General features: G+C 44.8%; 1 protein-coding gene across 2 annotated transcripts in view; it reads right to left on the bottom strand.

Moving 5' to 3' along the window:
* Positions 1–395: 395 nt before the first annotated feature.
* The window catches only part of Sdr9c7 (short chain dehydrogenase/reductase family 9C member 7), a 37,550-nt gene continuing 21,797 nt past the window's right edge, over positions 396–16,148 (bottom strand). Inside the window, exons 1-4 of one of the 2 annotated variants that reach the window (XM_076920554.1) lie at positions 10,065–10,471; positions 6,594–6,852; positions 5,617–5,780; positions 396–2,604 (exon numbers count right to left, since the gene is read on the bottom strand). In XM_076920554.1, the coding sequence (XP_076776669.1) occupies positions 2,387–2,604; positions 5,617–5,780; positions 6,594–6,852; positions 10,065–10,365 (942 nt within the window). In that variant the 5' untranslated portion in view covers positions 10,366–10,471 and the 3' untranslated portion in view covers positions 396–2,386. Of the gene's footprint in view, positions 2,605–5,616; positions 5,781–6,593; positions 6,853–10,064; positions 10,472–16,148 lie in introns of those variants that run through there. The other variant, XM_076920555.1, reaches the window with a different exon arrangement.

The following is a 16,148-nucleotide window of genomic DNA, read 5'->3' as shown; positions in this document are numbered from 1 at the left end:
GAATATTGTCGAACAGTTTCCTTACAGTGCAATTGTTGTGTCATTTGTTTGTGACAGGGTGGTCTCATGTGATCCAAGCTGGCCTCAAACACACGTAACAGAGGGTGACTTAAAACTCCAGATCTTCTTGTCTCTACCTTCTCAGAGATGCAGTTAAAGGTATTGCACCATTACCCAGGCTTGAATTTGGTGCTAGGAATAGATGTAACAGATTGTAGTAGATTATACAGTGTGTCCCTTTTCCAGGTCAGATGTATCTATGTGTTAACTCCTAGAAACTGTGACAGTTGCCTTATTTGCAAAGGCTTTGTAGAAAGAAACAACTAAGTCATATTTATCTTCAACCTCAGCCAGAAGTTGATGACATAAATTAAAGACATTTTGATTTTAAATAATCACATTTGACCTTTATTACACAAACAGCAACATTTTGAACTATTTATTTATTTATTTTGAACTATTTATTTACTTTTTTGTTTGTGTCCTGGGGTTTGTTTCTTGAGGCAGTGTCTCATTTTGTAATCTCACAAAAATCCTCCTCTCTCAGTCCCGCAAGTGCTGGGATGACAGGCATGAGGTGCCGTGCTCAGCCTCGTTACACACTCATTTTTAAAAGATTTATCTTCTTATGTGTATGCATGTTTTTGCCTGCATGCGTCTATACACATTACATGCATTTATTTATTTACAGTTATTGTTGGGACTGGTGGCACATGTCTGTAATCATAGCACTCTGGGAGCAGAGGCAGGAGAATCATGAGTTTGAGGGAATATTGAAAGTTATAGCAAGTTCAAGGCCAGCCTGAGCTTCTGAGTAAGCTAATTGAAAATCCGAGGGCTGGGGTATAGCTCAGTGGCGGGTGCTTGCCTAGAATGCTCTGGGTTCGATACTCAGTATATCAGCTTGATCAAAAAAGTAGTTTTTCATCAAAAGCTCATATAATCCAGAAGGTTGTTGTTGTTGTTGTTTTTTTGCTATTTTTAAAGATATGAATTATTTAGTTCTATGGCTTATTTGAAGATGTTACAAACAGTTCATCCCCTGCTGCTGGAAAAGGGTTCTGTTTGGCCACTTAGCTGGGGGCCTTTGGGAAAATGACTTCTCACTCTGAGCCTATTGGCTGCTTCTCCTGCAGGACTATCATTGGCTCCCAGGTGTGCAGGGACATTTAGGTCATTGGTACACAATTCATAGTTCTGGGCTCTGCCTTAGGTCTTTTGAATCAGATTTTCTAACATTGGGGTTCCTATGACTTTTTTGTTTGTGTCCTGGGGTTTGTTTCTTGAGGCAGTGTCTCATTTTGTAATCTCACAAAAATCCTCCTCTCTCAGTCCCGCAAGTGCTGGGATGACAGGCATGAGGTGCCGTGCTCAGCCTCGTTACACACTCATTTTTAAAAGATTTATCTTCTTATGTGTATGCATGTTTTTGCCTGCATGCGTCTATACACATTACATGCATGCTTGGTACCTGTGGAGGTCAGAAGAGGGCATCAGATCCCCTGGAACTGGAATTCCAGAGGCTGTAAGACACCGTGTGGATACTGGGAATCTAACCCAGATTTTGTGAGGCACAAGTGCTCTTAACCTCTGAGCCATCTCTCCAGCCTCCATCTGCATTTTAAGGAACTGAGTGATCATGATAAACATCTGAGTTTGGGAACTATTGAACTCCAGGGTCCTTCAAAAATTTTTTTTTCCTGATTTTTGTCCCTTCTGTCACTGTCCTATTTCTGCTGCTAGCTATTGTAACAAAGTAAACCACAAGATAAACAATAAAAAAAAGTTCATGCTTTCATCATCCTCACATACCCCCCAGAGCTTTGGTGCTGGTAGTAAGTGCTCAATAAATACTCAAAACATTAATCAATGGTGATTAAAGAAGCAAGCGTTATATGGATCCCAATCACCTACAGACAGAGAAATGCAAAGAAAAGAAAACTACTTAAAACCTTCTCTGAATATGCTCTGGCAGGCCTTGCGGCCATGTTACACATTTCATGTATACACAGATCAGCGCCTACTCAGAGGACCTGTGAGGAGGGAGAGTCTCCTGTGGGCTAGATTGTCCCGTGGTGCTTTACGGAGGTGGTGACAGCTTGTCATTCAACAGAAGCCAGCTTTCTTCTCTTTGACCTTTCCAGGGCCAGGACCATTATTAGTACCTGCCTGGGGAGGTGTCTTGGATGCCACTACTCTCTAAATCAGCAGGAGCCACATCAGGTTTCTGGCGACCCCAGCAGATGGGAGGAGACATCAGCCTGCAGTGGAACTGATCCAAGCATGCTGTTCTCTGCCCACAATATAAATATAATAACACCTTGCGATTCCTCAGTCTTTTGCTGTCTCCCCTACTCCCCACTGGCTACCCCTTGAGCTCACCCACTCAAACACTGTCTGCTGGCTTTGGCAGGTATCTGCTGAGGATGAAATCTGTTATAGGGGTGGGCAACTTAGCCAGGGGGATATAGAGAAACTTGACATCCAGGCCAGGGTTGTAGCGGATTCGGGGGCTCCGGGAGACAATGGCATGTTCCATGCTGTTGGTGACATCGCTGATTCTCCGCTCTGCCGACCGCATCAGGTTAACCAACTTTTCAGTATCTGTTTGAGACATTGGGGGTGAAAGGAGGATAGAACAAAAGCCTTTGTTATTATTTTTTAAAATGTGCTTCCCTCACCCCCCCCCTCAATTTTATCCAAGGAACCTGTCTATCAGAAGATCAATTCAGTGTTTAAAGCAAGTCTCCCACACAATTCACAGTATCCCGTACCTAAACACCTATCTACAGGACTATTATAATATCTTATTTTTCTCTCTAAACACTAGAATTGTGTCCTGAAATTTTACTGCTTTATTAGATGATCAACAAAAAGATTCTGCCCAATTCTTCTACAATAAATCACTTAGTAGCTGTCTGACCTGGGGCATAAGCTTTGATTATCTGTAATAACGTGGTCCTTAGAGAACAGCAAAGATGATTGTCATCTTTCTGTCCCTGAGAGGAAAACATAAAGAGAAAGGTTATTTTGACTCAGTCCTGCTGTTCTGCGCCTGCCATGAAGTCAGACATCAGGGCATAATGTGAAAATGCTCTCCTCATGGTGTCCAAGAAGGAGCAAGGGATGGAAAAGAGATGGAGAAGGAGGGATGGAGGGATGGAGAGAATGGGGGCAAGGGCAACATACAGTCCCCAAGTGCATGTTCCTAAGGACACACTCACTGTTTCAAGTAGGGCCCAGATAAGGTCTGCATTATTTCCCACAGGCTGGGGAAGTATGAGCCACCAGAAGATTAATCCTTTGTTTGCTTGGTTTTGTTTTGAAGACAAAATCTCACTCTGTATCTTAAGCTGGCCTGGAACTCACTATATAGCCTAGGCTGATCTCAAAACTCATGGCAATCCTCCTGCCTCAGTCTTTCAAATACTGGAATTACAAGTGTGAGCCTTCACACCTGTCTTCCCCAATTTTTCCTAGTGTGTGTGTGTGTGTGTGTGTGTGTGGTCCTGGGGATTGAGCACAGAGTCCCAGACAATCTAAAGGAATAGAATGACCATAACCACAAAGTTTGAATTCAGATTATTCTTACAGGGACCAGGTGTTTCTACAAGTCTCTGTTTCTGTGTATGTCTGTGTCTGTGTGTATGTATGTGTGTGTGTCTGTGTGTGTCTGTGTATATGTATGTGTGTGTGTCTCTGTGTGTCTTGTGTATGTATGTGTGTGTTTGTGGGTGTATGTGTGTGTCTGTGTGAGTATGTCTCCTTCTGTGTGTGTCTTGTGTATGTATGTGTGTGTCTGTCTGTGGGTGTATGTGTGTGTCTGTGTGTGTATGTCTCTCTGTGTGTGTGTCTTGTGTATGTATGTGTGTGTGTGTGTATGTGTGTGTCTGTGTGTGTATGTCTCTCTCTGTGTGTGTCTGTGTGTGTCTGTGTGTGTATGTCTCTGTGTGTCTGTGTCTGTGTGTGTATATGTGTGTCTTGTGTATGTGTATGTCTGTGTGTGTCTGTGTGTACGTACATGTGTCTGTGTTTATGTCTCTGTGTGTGTCAGTGTGTATGTATGTGTGTGTGTCTTGTGTATATATGTGTGTATGTATGTGTCTGTGTGTCTGTGGGTGTATGTGTGTCTGTGTGTGTCTTGTGTATGTGTGTATCTGTGTGTGTGAACTGAATTCTCACCATAACTCATTATAAATGAAAACAAACTGAGAGGTTAATTAACTTTCCAGCAGACAGTTGAAACCTGCACCTGGATAACTTAGATCTGACCTAAATAGCACAAAAATTACCTCTCAGCCACAGGGACCCAAGCTAATGACATTTAGAAGGAGTGGAATAGGGCTGGGCACATGGCTGCTTCCCTCAAGAACATGCATAGGGCCAGCTCAGCCTTCCTTGGCAGGCAGCCAGAGGACTCATGCCAGCTAACTGTGTCATAGTGTGTTAACATCAAGAGTTGCCCACACAAAGGGCAGTTATGGAGGAGTCTTCCCAGGAGACTTCTCCCCCAAGGCCCTAGTAGTTACAACAGAAACGCCACAGAAGGAAGTCTCATGGCACCTGCCCCTTTTGAAACCTCTGCTTCAGAATGCTCCAAGGGGACATTGGGCCCTCCGATCCTCAGACTGGCTTTCTCCCTCATATTAGGATATGCCTACCACTGGCATTTCTTTCTCCACTGCCACTTCACCATGCCCACTCACGTGCCCTACTGGTTCATATGTCCCTGGACTAGACAAACTACTGAGATTGCCTTCTGCCACCCTCCAGGTTCCAAAGGTCAGAGACGCCTGTTAACTTGGTGAGAGAATGCGAGCCGTCTAGGCTCAGTTCCACACACTTACCATCCTCTTTAGCAAGCTATGTTTACACAGTAATACACACAGCATCTTGAAACAGAGGCATGTGGAGGCCTGCCTGGGATGACACGCCCAGTGGTTTCCTCAACTCTTGTTTCTTTTTGTTTTTTGAGGCAGTTTCTCACTGGGCCTGGAGCTCACTGGCAGCAGACCTTATGGACCCTCCTTTTCTGCTCTCTGGGATTTGAGTTATGTGCTATTGTGTCCTGCTTTTTATGTGAGTGTCAGGGATACAAACTCAGGTTCTCAGTATGCATCTTACTGACTGGGATATCTCAGTCCCATAGGCTCTATGTACAGATGAAAAACTGAGGCATAAGATGACCAGTGGTTTGGAGCGGAGCCTGGTGGACTCCTGTGATTATAGCATTTGGGAAGCAGAGGTAGAAATGTTCAGAATTCAAGGTCATCCTGAGCTACATCCATATGAGGTTTTAAGACAGCTTGCAGGCAGGCAGTCTGGCTTTGGCACACACACTCTTTGTCACTTTGCTAATTCTCTTCTCAGTGCAAGATCTACCTGCACCTGATGGTTGGAGGACAAGTGGCAGGAGCAGGCAGTATCCCTCCACACACCCTACCTTTCCCCACACTGTGGCTTTGCTATGTGGGCTCTGATCTCAAAACTCCGGCTTTGCTACTAACTGCATGTATGATCCCTGGGGCTGGACCTCATCACCTATAAACTTGAAATCCAGCCAGTGACCCCAAACCTTCGTATCTTCAGAGAACCCGCTTCTGCCTGGAGACTCACAGGTTTGGAAATACTCCTCTCCATAGCTATCCCGGGTCTCCTGTGGCAGCCGATCCCACAGCTTCTTCATGCGTGATTCCAGAGCTTCTTGGCCCAGAATGGATGTCTTGTAGTTCCCTGGCTCGATGATGCTGACCTTCACCCCGAAGAAATGAAGCTCGCGCCTGTGAGATTAGGAGTTGCATTTGGTTTGGTCTCATAACAAGCATCAGAGACACATTCGGAAGGACCTGTCTCTCTGGGAACCTGGAAGTTTCATCCTGTCATAAAAGCTAATTTCAATACTGCCTTCATGCAAGTAAGCCTTCCTTAGGGCTTCTGTCCTTTCCCCAACTGATCAGTAGTCTGTGGTAATTTGCATTAGGCAAAAACAACAGGAAGCCAGTGAAGAATCTAGGCCAAGGCCTTCCCTCCTCCAGGGTTCTTCCCACTCAGCCCTCCATCACCCATGTGACGAAGGAATAGGGGATCTGTAAAAGGCCTGCATCTTCTGAGGGCTTCCAGATGCACCTCTGCTCCAGGCCTCCCTCTGTTTGGAAAGTCTGTCTGTCTGTCTGTCTGTCTTCCTCCTTCTTTCTCTTTTCTTCTCTCTCTCCCCCTCTCCTTCCCTCCCTCTTCTTCCTTTCCTTTCTCTCTCCTCTTTCATTCTTTCCCCCTCTTTCTCCTTCCCCTTCTCCTTCCCTCCCTCTCTCTCCTCCTTCCTCCATCCTTCCCTCGCTACTGCTATCTCTCCCTTACAGGACTATCAGGGTTTTCCTCACTCTGGGTCCACCCAAGGGAAGACCCACCTGGTGTCTTCTATCCTCACCCCACACAGTTTTCACTTCTTCTCTTGATCTTTGAAGAAGGCACCAGCCACTGCTTGAGGTTCCTCCCTCCCCCCGAACTACTCTGCCCACACACTGTCACTCTTGGGCCTCCATTACTGTGGTAAAGCCCAAAGATCCCCACCTGGCTTGGTACCAGGACCCAGTCACCTGATGCTATCAGAGAAGGCCTCAACACCAAACTTGGAGACACAGTAACCACCACCGATGACAGCCACAATGCCACCAGAGCTGGACATGTTGACCACCCTGCCCCGGGCTTTTTTGATCATCGGCAGCATGTTCAGGGTGACATCAATCAACCCCACCAGGTTTATGTTGATCACTTTCACAAAGTCTTCCTTGGTCAACCATTCATTGGGACCACTGGGCAGGCCCACTCCAGCGTTGTTCACCAGGGCCCAGAGGCCTAGGGTAAGAGAGATAGGTAGACAGAATCACACAGGGATCAGCAAAATCTCTGAGAAAGTTCCAGGGGCCACTACCTAACATCTCAGCCCAAGGATGGCTGAGCAGGTGAACAGTACACAAGGACAGTGAGCAGATACGCTCAAGGGTGCTGTGGCTTGGGATTCTTATGGTCTGCCAACTAAACCAGGCTCTGTTGTAGCTGTAACCCAGGCTGTGCAAACGGAAAGCATAGGATACAGAGTATGAAATATAGCACTTTTGTACAAACCGATTAATGCATGAATTCTATCACCATGTATTCTTTTTCTCTATTCTTCTAAGTAGAAAAAAGTTCCAGTTCACTATTACCAAATCAGTTCATCTGTGCATTTATCTAGCAAACTTCATTCATTCATTTATTCATTCATTCATTCATTCATGTGTCTGCTCTGGGCCAGTTACTAAGCAAAGGAGGCATAGAATGAGTAAGTCCAGCTTGTACACCTCCAGAGGCTCAGACACCAGAAAGAAAAGTGTGGTAAGAATATTTATAGATAAATGCAAAAGAGTATTTAATAACCACTTGTGGAAAGTGTTATCTCTTCAAGTTAGGTAGATAGGACTGGAGAAAAACAGTGTGGTTACCCAGCTCTTACAGAGCCTCAGGGTTGAAGAACTTCAGGTTCTAGGTTTGGTTCTAGCTCCAGCCTTGGTTAGATTCCTTCTCTCCCTGGACCTCGAGTCCCACACCAAACAAGGCTGGTGAAGTTATTCCCACAAGCCAGCTCAGGGAGGGAGCCATGGGAGAAGGTTCTCTTCACTTGTTTTACATACTGAGCTTTTGAGTGAAATTCCTCCAGGAGAGATTATGGTAAAGACAGTGGAAACTTTTCCCTTCCTCAGGGATCCATGAACCCACCATCCCCTGATCCCTCTGTTCCTTTCCCTGGTGCAGTCCCATTGATTCACACAGACTCTCTTGGTGCCACTGTGCACCCTCTCCTGATCAGGGCAGATCAGGATGCATGCTTCCATTCTGACCTGTCTTTCCCCTAGCTCTGGGGTCTTCACCTAAGCCACACCTCTCCCCATTTTATCCCTTTTTAAAATTAGAGCAGCTACAGGGAGATAACAGGCTGGCAGGACTTAGATCCTTCCCAGCTAAGGGAACTCTCTTGCCTTACAGAAGAGAAAACGAGGCTTTTGAGCCTCAGACCCTAACCCATCAGTAGTCTGTGCTCCAAAGAGGGCTACGTACCACCGGTCTCTCTGATAGTGTGCTGGTTAAGTGTAATGTATTATCTTTGCTTGTTTCCCTATAAAGAAAGATATTCAGAGCTCTAGGGCTGTGCTTACCAGAGCCTCTCTATCCTCCTGCATCAGTTTCCCTGCTCTGAGATGCAGATGTGAATCACCTCACACAATCCCTACGTTGTGCATGAAGAATAACGGTCCTCCAAAGATGTCACCTTCTCAGAACCTGGGAATTTGTTAGATTGTATGGGAAAGAGCTATAGGTGGAAGGAAGGCAGCTAATCAACTGATCTTGAGCTGGGAGACTTTATCCCAAGTTCACTGGGTAAGCCCATATAACCACAGGACACCTAAGCAGAAAAAGAATGCAGGAGCCAAAGAACCAGAGAAATGAAAAACCTTTAAGAGAAAATGTCCTAAGCTTACTGGGAGAGAGAATGAGCCATGAGCTAAGAAATGATAATGTGTTTCTCCATCACACTCTTGGAGGCACCAGTGATATGTGGCCCTCTCTAGAGCACAGACCACTGACTTGTTAGGATCTGAGGCTCGAGAGCCTCATATTCTCCTCTGTCAGAATGTAGGTAGCCTCTGAAGGTTGAAGATCTGGATGTGAGTTCTGCCCTAGAATCCCCCTAGATGAGCAAAGCTCTGTTGGGACCTTGGGGATGTTGTATTTGCTTCCTCAGGAATTATGAGGTAATGCATGTGTGTCCTTTAACCTATTCATTTGCATGAGCTTGTTGCAGCAGCAACAGGAGACTGATACACCCAATGAGTAACAAACAGAGCACAAAAGGTTGGAGGAGGCAGGATTCAGGAAACAGGCTGGGACAGTGTGGTGGAAGAGACTCACTGCCGCTGAATTATTCATTAAGTAACTCATTCACAAAATATCTGCCGAGCACCTTCATAGGTGCTAGGTTTCATCCTCAGGACATGGGGTGGGTAAAAAAGACACAAAGCCCACTCTCAGGAGACTTTCTTTACCCCAGCAGAGAAAACACGATAAAGAAAGAGAGACAGCAGGATAGCTCAGCAGAAAGTCCTGCAGCACAAGCCTGAAGGCCTGAGTTCCATCCAGGGCTCACATGGTGGAAAGAGAGAAATGACTTCCAAAAGTTATTCTTTGGCCTATATACACAGACACAGACACACACACACATTTTTTTTTTTCCTTCTGGCTTCTTTTTCTGTGTCTCCAGATCCACAGAACAAATGCTTTCTTCTGACCTCCTCGTGCATGGTACACACACACACACATACACACACACACACACACCCTAATCATAACAATAACAACATATGTTTTTAAAAGTAAAATGCATTTTGTACTAGATAGGGCTAAAGAGAAAACCAGCAGAGAGCTAGAAGGGTTGGCCGGACCTGGGCAGAGGTCTAGCCTTGACTCTTCAGGAGCCAGCACTTCTCCTAGTTTCTGCACTCCTAAGTAAGCAATCTTATGTCCACACCCTGCAGGCTACACATTCACCAGGCAAGTCCCCACACATTCTTGGTACAGCCCCCAGCACAGTTCATTTCCCCATGGGAGCAAGCCCCTGCTGAAGGCAACATCTATGGTGAGGTACAGAAGAAACCAGCCTGTCATACTCATAAAGTTCCACCTTTTGCCCCTTTATGATTGTTCCTAGCCTGAGCCTCCCAAGAAACATAGAGCCACTAGTGGAACTCCTGAAGACTAAACCACTCCAGAGATTTGGGCATTCAGGGCTTTCCAGCTGCTGCCTTGGAGGGAAGAAATTTCCTCAGGGTGTTTCTTCCTCACTTCAGCTGGCCAAACCATGCAGCAATTCCAGATTCTACTGGATCAGAACCTCCCAGCCTGTTCCTACTTCATCTCTCCAACCCCATTTGGACATGAGGGCCCCAAAGAGAGAAAGAGAGAGAGAGAGAGAGAGAGAGAGAGAGAGAGAGAGAGAGGAAAAAGAGAATGTTGAAGAACACAGTTCACCCCACCTTGCTCGCCCACTTGGTCCCTCACCCACTGGGCTGCTGCCTTGATGCTCTCCGACTTGGTGACATCTAGGAGGAAAATCTGTAGCTGGTAGGAGGTATCCTGCAGGAGTTTCTGAGCACCCTCCTCAGTGAGGCAGGCAGCAAGCACTTTCATGCCCCTATCAACCAGCTGTCTGGCCAGCAGGTTCCCAAAGCCGGAGTCACAGCCGGTGATGAAGACATACTTCTCTGAGAGGTTTTTAACCAGATTGCAATTTTTGAACCAGCGGTACATAAAAGCAAAGTCTGTGAGGGCCGCCATAGGAGCTGATGTCCGAGGATGGGCCCAGGAGATGGTAGGATAGGCTGATCCTCAGAGCTCAGCAGGCAGCCCGGAACCCACAGGAAAGGACAGCTTCTGAGACTTGCAATAGATACGGGCATCTGGGTGAGCCTGTCTGTAATTTTATAGGTGGTTGCACTGCCACAGCAATTAGCTCAGATGCAAGAAATTCAAGTCCAACCTGCAGTGTGTCACTCTGACAAAGTCACTGCCCTGGCCTCCTCATCTCTCCTCTCCACATTTCAGGGAGGGATCCAAAAATGGGGAGATTCATAGTTGTGGGAACTCAAGTGCATTCTGGGAAGGGGCAGAGGAGACACAGAGTGGCTCAGATCTGATCCAAGCTCTCGTAAAAAGACCCCACCCTGGTTTTACCTCCTGCCTAGGGATCAAAACCATCTGCCATGCATTCAGGCATGTCAACAAATTTAATTTTTATTATCTGAAAAAAGAAGACAAAATCATTAATACAAAGCAAACAAGAGCTGAATTCAAGTACTGAGTCCCAGTACGGATGAACACCAGCTTGTCAGCCATTAGGGATCTTTAATTAATTTAGTTTAGTTTAGTTGTTGAGACACTCTCCCTAACAGCCCTGGCTGGCCTAGCCTGAACTTGCCAAGTCGACTTAAAATGGGTGACAGTTCTCCTGCCTCTACCAGGCGCTGGGATTTCAGGCAGGTGCCACCATGACCGAGTTCTCTGGAGATGGCGAGTCTCCATCATGAGAGATGATAAAAAAAACACAGGGTTTTCCCAGGCTGGGTGTGACTCCACTGTGCTGACTTTAGAGTTGTCTAAGGGAGGGGAGGCTGGAGGTATGAGCTTCAACTTCTAAGAAGTAGAAGACTCCAGCAGCCGGGTGTGGAATCACATTTGCTTCAGCTGCTTGGGAGGTAGAAATGGGAGGATCCAGAGTTCAAAGGTCATCCTTAGCTACATATCTAGCCAGAGGCCAATCTGGGCTACATGAGATCCTGTCTCAAACAAACAAAACACCCCAAACCAACCAGAACCTTGGTGGTGGTAGGGTGGGTGATATTCAAGTTACCAGCAAGGAACCTCCACAGTGGAAACCAACCCAGTATTTCACCCATCCTACCCGCTGGTGACCTGGGCATTATAAGAGCCCAATACTGAGCCCTTATCAGCTCTCTGAGGAAAGGGCTCTGGGGGAAGGTTCCTTTCCTTCTATCCCAAGGACCAAGCACATTTTATGTGGTTCAATGAGCTGGAGAGACTGAAGGCAGGGAAGGTAGACAGAGCAAGGGAGAGACTAACATGCCATGTGAGATGATTTGTAGGGAGACCGAGGCCAAGGCTTGGAAAGCATGAGGGGCAGCACTTACAGAGAGTGATTCCAAATGATAGAGACCTTGCAGAAAGTCAGGTGGGTGCTGCTGAAGCAAATGAAAGAAGGAAATCAGCTGGGCGTGAATCTCGATGGGCCACGCCTAGCACTGCGTAAATTGCAGGGATCTGGTAATGCTGTGAGCTTTCTTGGCTCGACATCTGAGGCCATCAGGATGAGAAAGGTCACTAGCTGACCTCGTCCTTGCTTAGAGGGTCTGATACAGAAATCGGGTGCAAAAGTTCCCTAAAGAGGGGGAGCAATGGGTAAATCTCTACTATTTACCAATGAAGGCAGATAAGGAGAGCATCACACCAACCATCCATCTCCCTGGGTGAGAATAACTACTATAATTTTGGAGCCAAATTTGAAGCACGTTTTATTAAATACAGGCCAGGACGATAACAATGCCTGGGTTGACACCTATGGTTCTTGGAGACCAGCCATGAATTACCTTAGTTGCTTGTAAAGGCAAAATCCACAAGGCTGCATACTTCCCACCTTTGTCCAATTGGGAGCAAGCATACACCTGGACATACCTCCCACCTACGTGGGATGAAGAACATCCTGTGCAACTGGGGCAATCAACCTTGCTAACAGAAGTGAGAACAAGTGTCCTGTTGTCTTACGTGAGCAACAGACCCCAACACTCCAGAAAGTTCTCTGTCCTTGGGCAAGTGAGGATTACAGAGTAGAGGTGCTTTTGTTTTATAGATCTCTTGAGCACAGTAATTTAAACTTAAAAAATAACTTTAGTCTTCACACAACAAGGCTGGGTCATTCTGTACCAAAGGTATAGGTGAGAAATAAACTCATCAACCCATCTCTGAGAGGCAGACCCAAAGCCCATGGGTGATGGAGGTAGGCAGTGGTAGGTGACAAACCTACATGCATCATATTTTCCCTGAGTCCGTGGCATATCCTGTGCAGGTCTGGAAGACATCCCTCCATCTCTGTTGGCCTCCTGGGTAAGTCAGTGATCAAGAACCTCATGCCTGGGAGAAGGCAACATTCCTTAAGTGCTGAGCAGGCTGAGGGGCAGCGAGCTCTCTACCTCTCTATGTCTGCCCCAGGGTTTTCCTGAGATAGTAATCTCAATCCTCGGGAATACGAGGAATACAAACTATGTTTTTCAGATGAGGAATTGTATATGTATATGATGTATATGTATACATATACACAAATATACATACACACATATGTATACTCTATATAATATATACACATATACTATATATATAAACATACACATATACACATATATGCCTACTCCCGGTCAGTTCTTGGGGACACAGGTACGTCTGAGGCACCTGGCACCAGAAGAGAATAATTCAGAATTGACCTGGAGTAGGCCTACCCTGGATCCAGTCACCTTCTAGACTTCTCTACTGACTCTTGCCAAGGCAGTGGCTGCCTGGTCTCAAATACAAAAATGTAGGCTTGAGAGCTGTAGTGCCCCATACAAGAGTGGCTCTGCTTTCAAACTCTGGCTTTGCTCACACAGCTGTGCCTGTGAGGCCTGAGATTTCAGGTGGCTGTGTGCTTTTTCAAGCTCACTCAGTGTCCACAGGAGTCTGCAGATGTAAACTGGCCTCATTTCCATCCTGTGAGAGGGCAAGGACTGGTCACACTGAAACATACCCTAAGGAGGTAGGAGGGAGACAGAACATGGTAAATGGCGTTTAGTTCCTTTACCCCTGCTCGTGCCCCAAAAGCAAAGTGCTTGGGGGCAGATGCAGAACGGGACCTCAGAGCCTTGAACCATGGCTTACTATGCGCGCGTGTGTGCACACACACACACACACACACACACACACACACACACACACACACACACAGTCTTGTGTGTGTGTGTTTCCTCATCTGAAAAACATATTTTTTGTTTCTTATATTTCCCTGGATTGAGATTACTATCTCAGGACTTCCCTGGAGCAGACATGGAGAGGTAGAGAGACCGCCTGATCCTGGAAGGCTGCTTTTACCTTTTTGTTCCCCACCCACATATTACTTATCACAGCAACCCACCAGCGTGGATACAAGAGAATGTCTTAAAATGTTATTTTTTTTATTATTTTTTATTAATCATTCCATTTGTTTACATCTCAAATGATATCCCACTTTCCGGTTATTCCCTCTACCAATCTCCTTTCCCATGATATCCCACTTGCTGGTTACCCCTCCACTAATCCCCCCTCCCACAACTGCCCCCCTCCCAAGGTTGGGGGGGAGAGAAAAGACACATCACACACACACACACACACACACACACACACACACACACTTGTAAGAAGGACATAACACTTTCAAAGAATTTGAGGAGAACACAGGTAGACAGGTAGAAGCCCTTAAAAAGGAAACACAAAAATCCCTTAAAGAATTGCAAGAAAACACAACCAAACAGGTGAAGGAATTAAACAAAACCATCCAGGATCTAAAAATGGAAGTAGAAACAATAAAGAAATCACAAAGGGAGACTACCCTAGAGGTAGCAAACCTAGGAAAAAGATCAGGAGTCATAGATGCAAGTATCACCAACAGAATGCAAGAGATAGAAGAGAGAATCTCATGTGCAGAAGATACCATGGAAAACATTGACACAACTGTCAAAGAAAATGCAAAACACAAAAAAAGCTACTAACCCAAAACATCCAGGAAATTCAGGACACAATGAAAAGGCCAAACCTAAGGATAATAGGTATAGATGAGAGTGAAGACTCCCAACTTAAAAAATGAGTAAATATCTTCAACAAAATTATAGAGGAAACCTTTCCTAACCTACAGAAAGAGATGTCCATAAATATACAAGAAGCTTACAGAACTTTAAATAGTCTAGACCAGAAAAGAAATACCTTCCGCCACATAATAATCAAAACATCAAATGTACAAAACAAAGAAAAAATACTAAAAGCAGTAAGGGAAAAAGATAAAGTAACATAAAGGCGGATCTATAAGAATTACACCACACTTCTCACCAGAGACTATAAAAGCCAGAGATCCTGGACTGATATCATACACACCCAAAGAGAACACAAATGCCAGCCCAGACTACTATACCCAGCAAAACTCTCAATCACTACTGATGGAGAAACCAAGATATTCCATGACAAAACCAAATTTACACAATATCTTACCACAAATCCAGCAGTTCAAAGGATAATTGGTGGAAAACTCCAACACAATAAGGGAAACTACAACCTAGAAAAAGCAAGAAAGTAATCTTCCAACAACCCCAAAAGAAGATAGCTACACAAACATAATTTCACCTCTAATAACGAAAATAACAGGAAGCAACAATCATTTTTCCTTAATATCTCTTAATATCAATGGACTCAATTCTCCAATAAAAAGACATAGACTATAAGACTGGATACATAAGCAGGACCCAGCATTTTGCTGCATACAGGAAACACACCTCTGTGAAAAAGACAAACACTACCTCAGAGTAAAAGGATGGAAAACAATCTTCCAAGCAAATGGTCCCAAGAAACAAGTTGGAATAGAGATTCTAATATCAAATAAAATCGATTTTCAACCAAAAGAAATCAAAAAAGATAAGGACACTTCATATTCATCAAAGGAAAAATGTACCAAGATGAACTCTCAATCCTGAACATCTATGCCCCAAATGCAAGGGCACCCACATACATAAAAGAAACTTTACTAAAGCTCAAAGCATACACTGCACCTCACACAATAATAGTGGGAGATTTCAACACCCCACTCTCAGCAATGGACAGATCATGGAAACAGAAACTAAACAGAGACACAATGAAACTAACAGAAGTTGTGAACCAATTGGATTTAACTGATATCTATAGAACATTTCATCCTAAAACAAAAGAATATACCCTTTTCTCAGCATCTCAGGGTACCTTTTCCAAAATAGACCATATAATTGGTTACAAAACAGGTCTCAACAAACACAAAAAAATTGAAATAATCCCTTGTACACTATCAGACCACCATGGACTAAGGCTGGTCTTTAATAATGACAAAAACAATGGAAAGCCCACATACACATGGAAACTGAACAATGCTCTACTCAATGATAACTTGGTCAAGGAAGAAATAAAGAAAGAAATTAAAGACATTTTAGAATTTAATGAAAATGAAAACATATCATATAAAACCTATGGGACTCCATGAGAGCAGTACTAAGAGGAAAACTCATAGCTCTAAGTGGCCACAAAAAGAAACTGGAGAGAGCATACACTAACAACTTGACAGTACACCTGAAAGCTCTAGAACAAAAAGAAGCTAATATACCCAAGAGGAGTAGACAGCAGGAAATAATCAAACTCAGGGCTGAAATCAGCCAAGTAGAAACACAAAGAACTATACAAAATATCAACAAAACCAGGAGCTGGTTCTTTGAGAAAATCAACAAGATAGACAAACCCTTAGCCAGACT

Source organism: Arvicanthis niloticus, chromosome 22 (genome assembly GCF_011762505.2).
Source record: "Arvicanthis niloticus isolate mArvNil1 chromosome 22, mArvNil1.pat.X, whole genome shotgun sequence".
NCBI classification, from domain to species: Eukaryota; Metazoa; Chordata; class Mammalia; order Rodentia; family Muridae; genus Arvicanthis; species Arvicanthis niloticus.
Note: the sequence above shows the minus strand (reverse complement) of the source record. Positions and strands in the feature narration are given on the sequence as shown.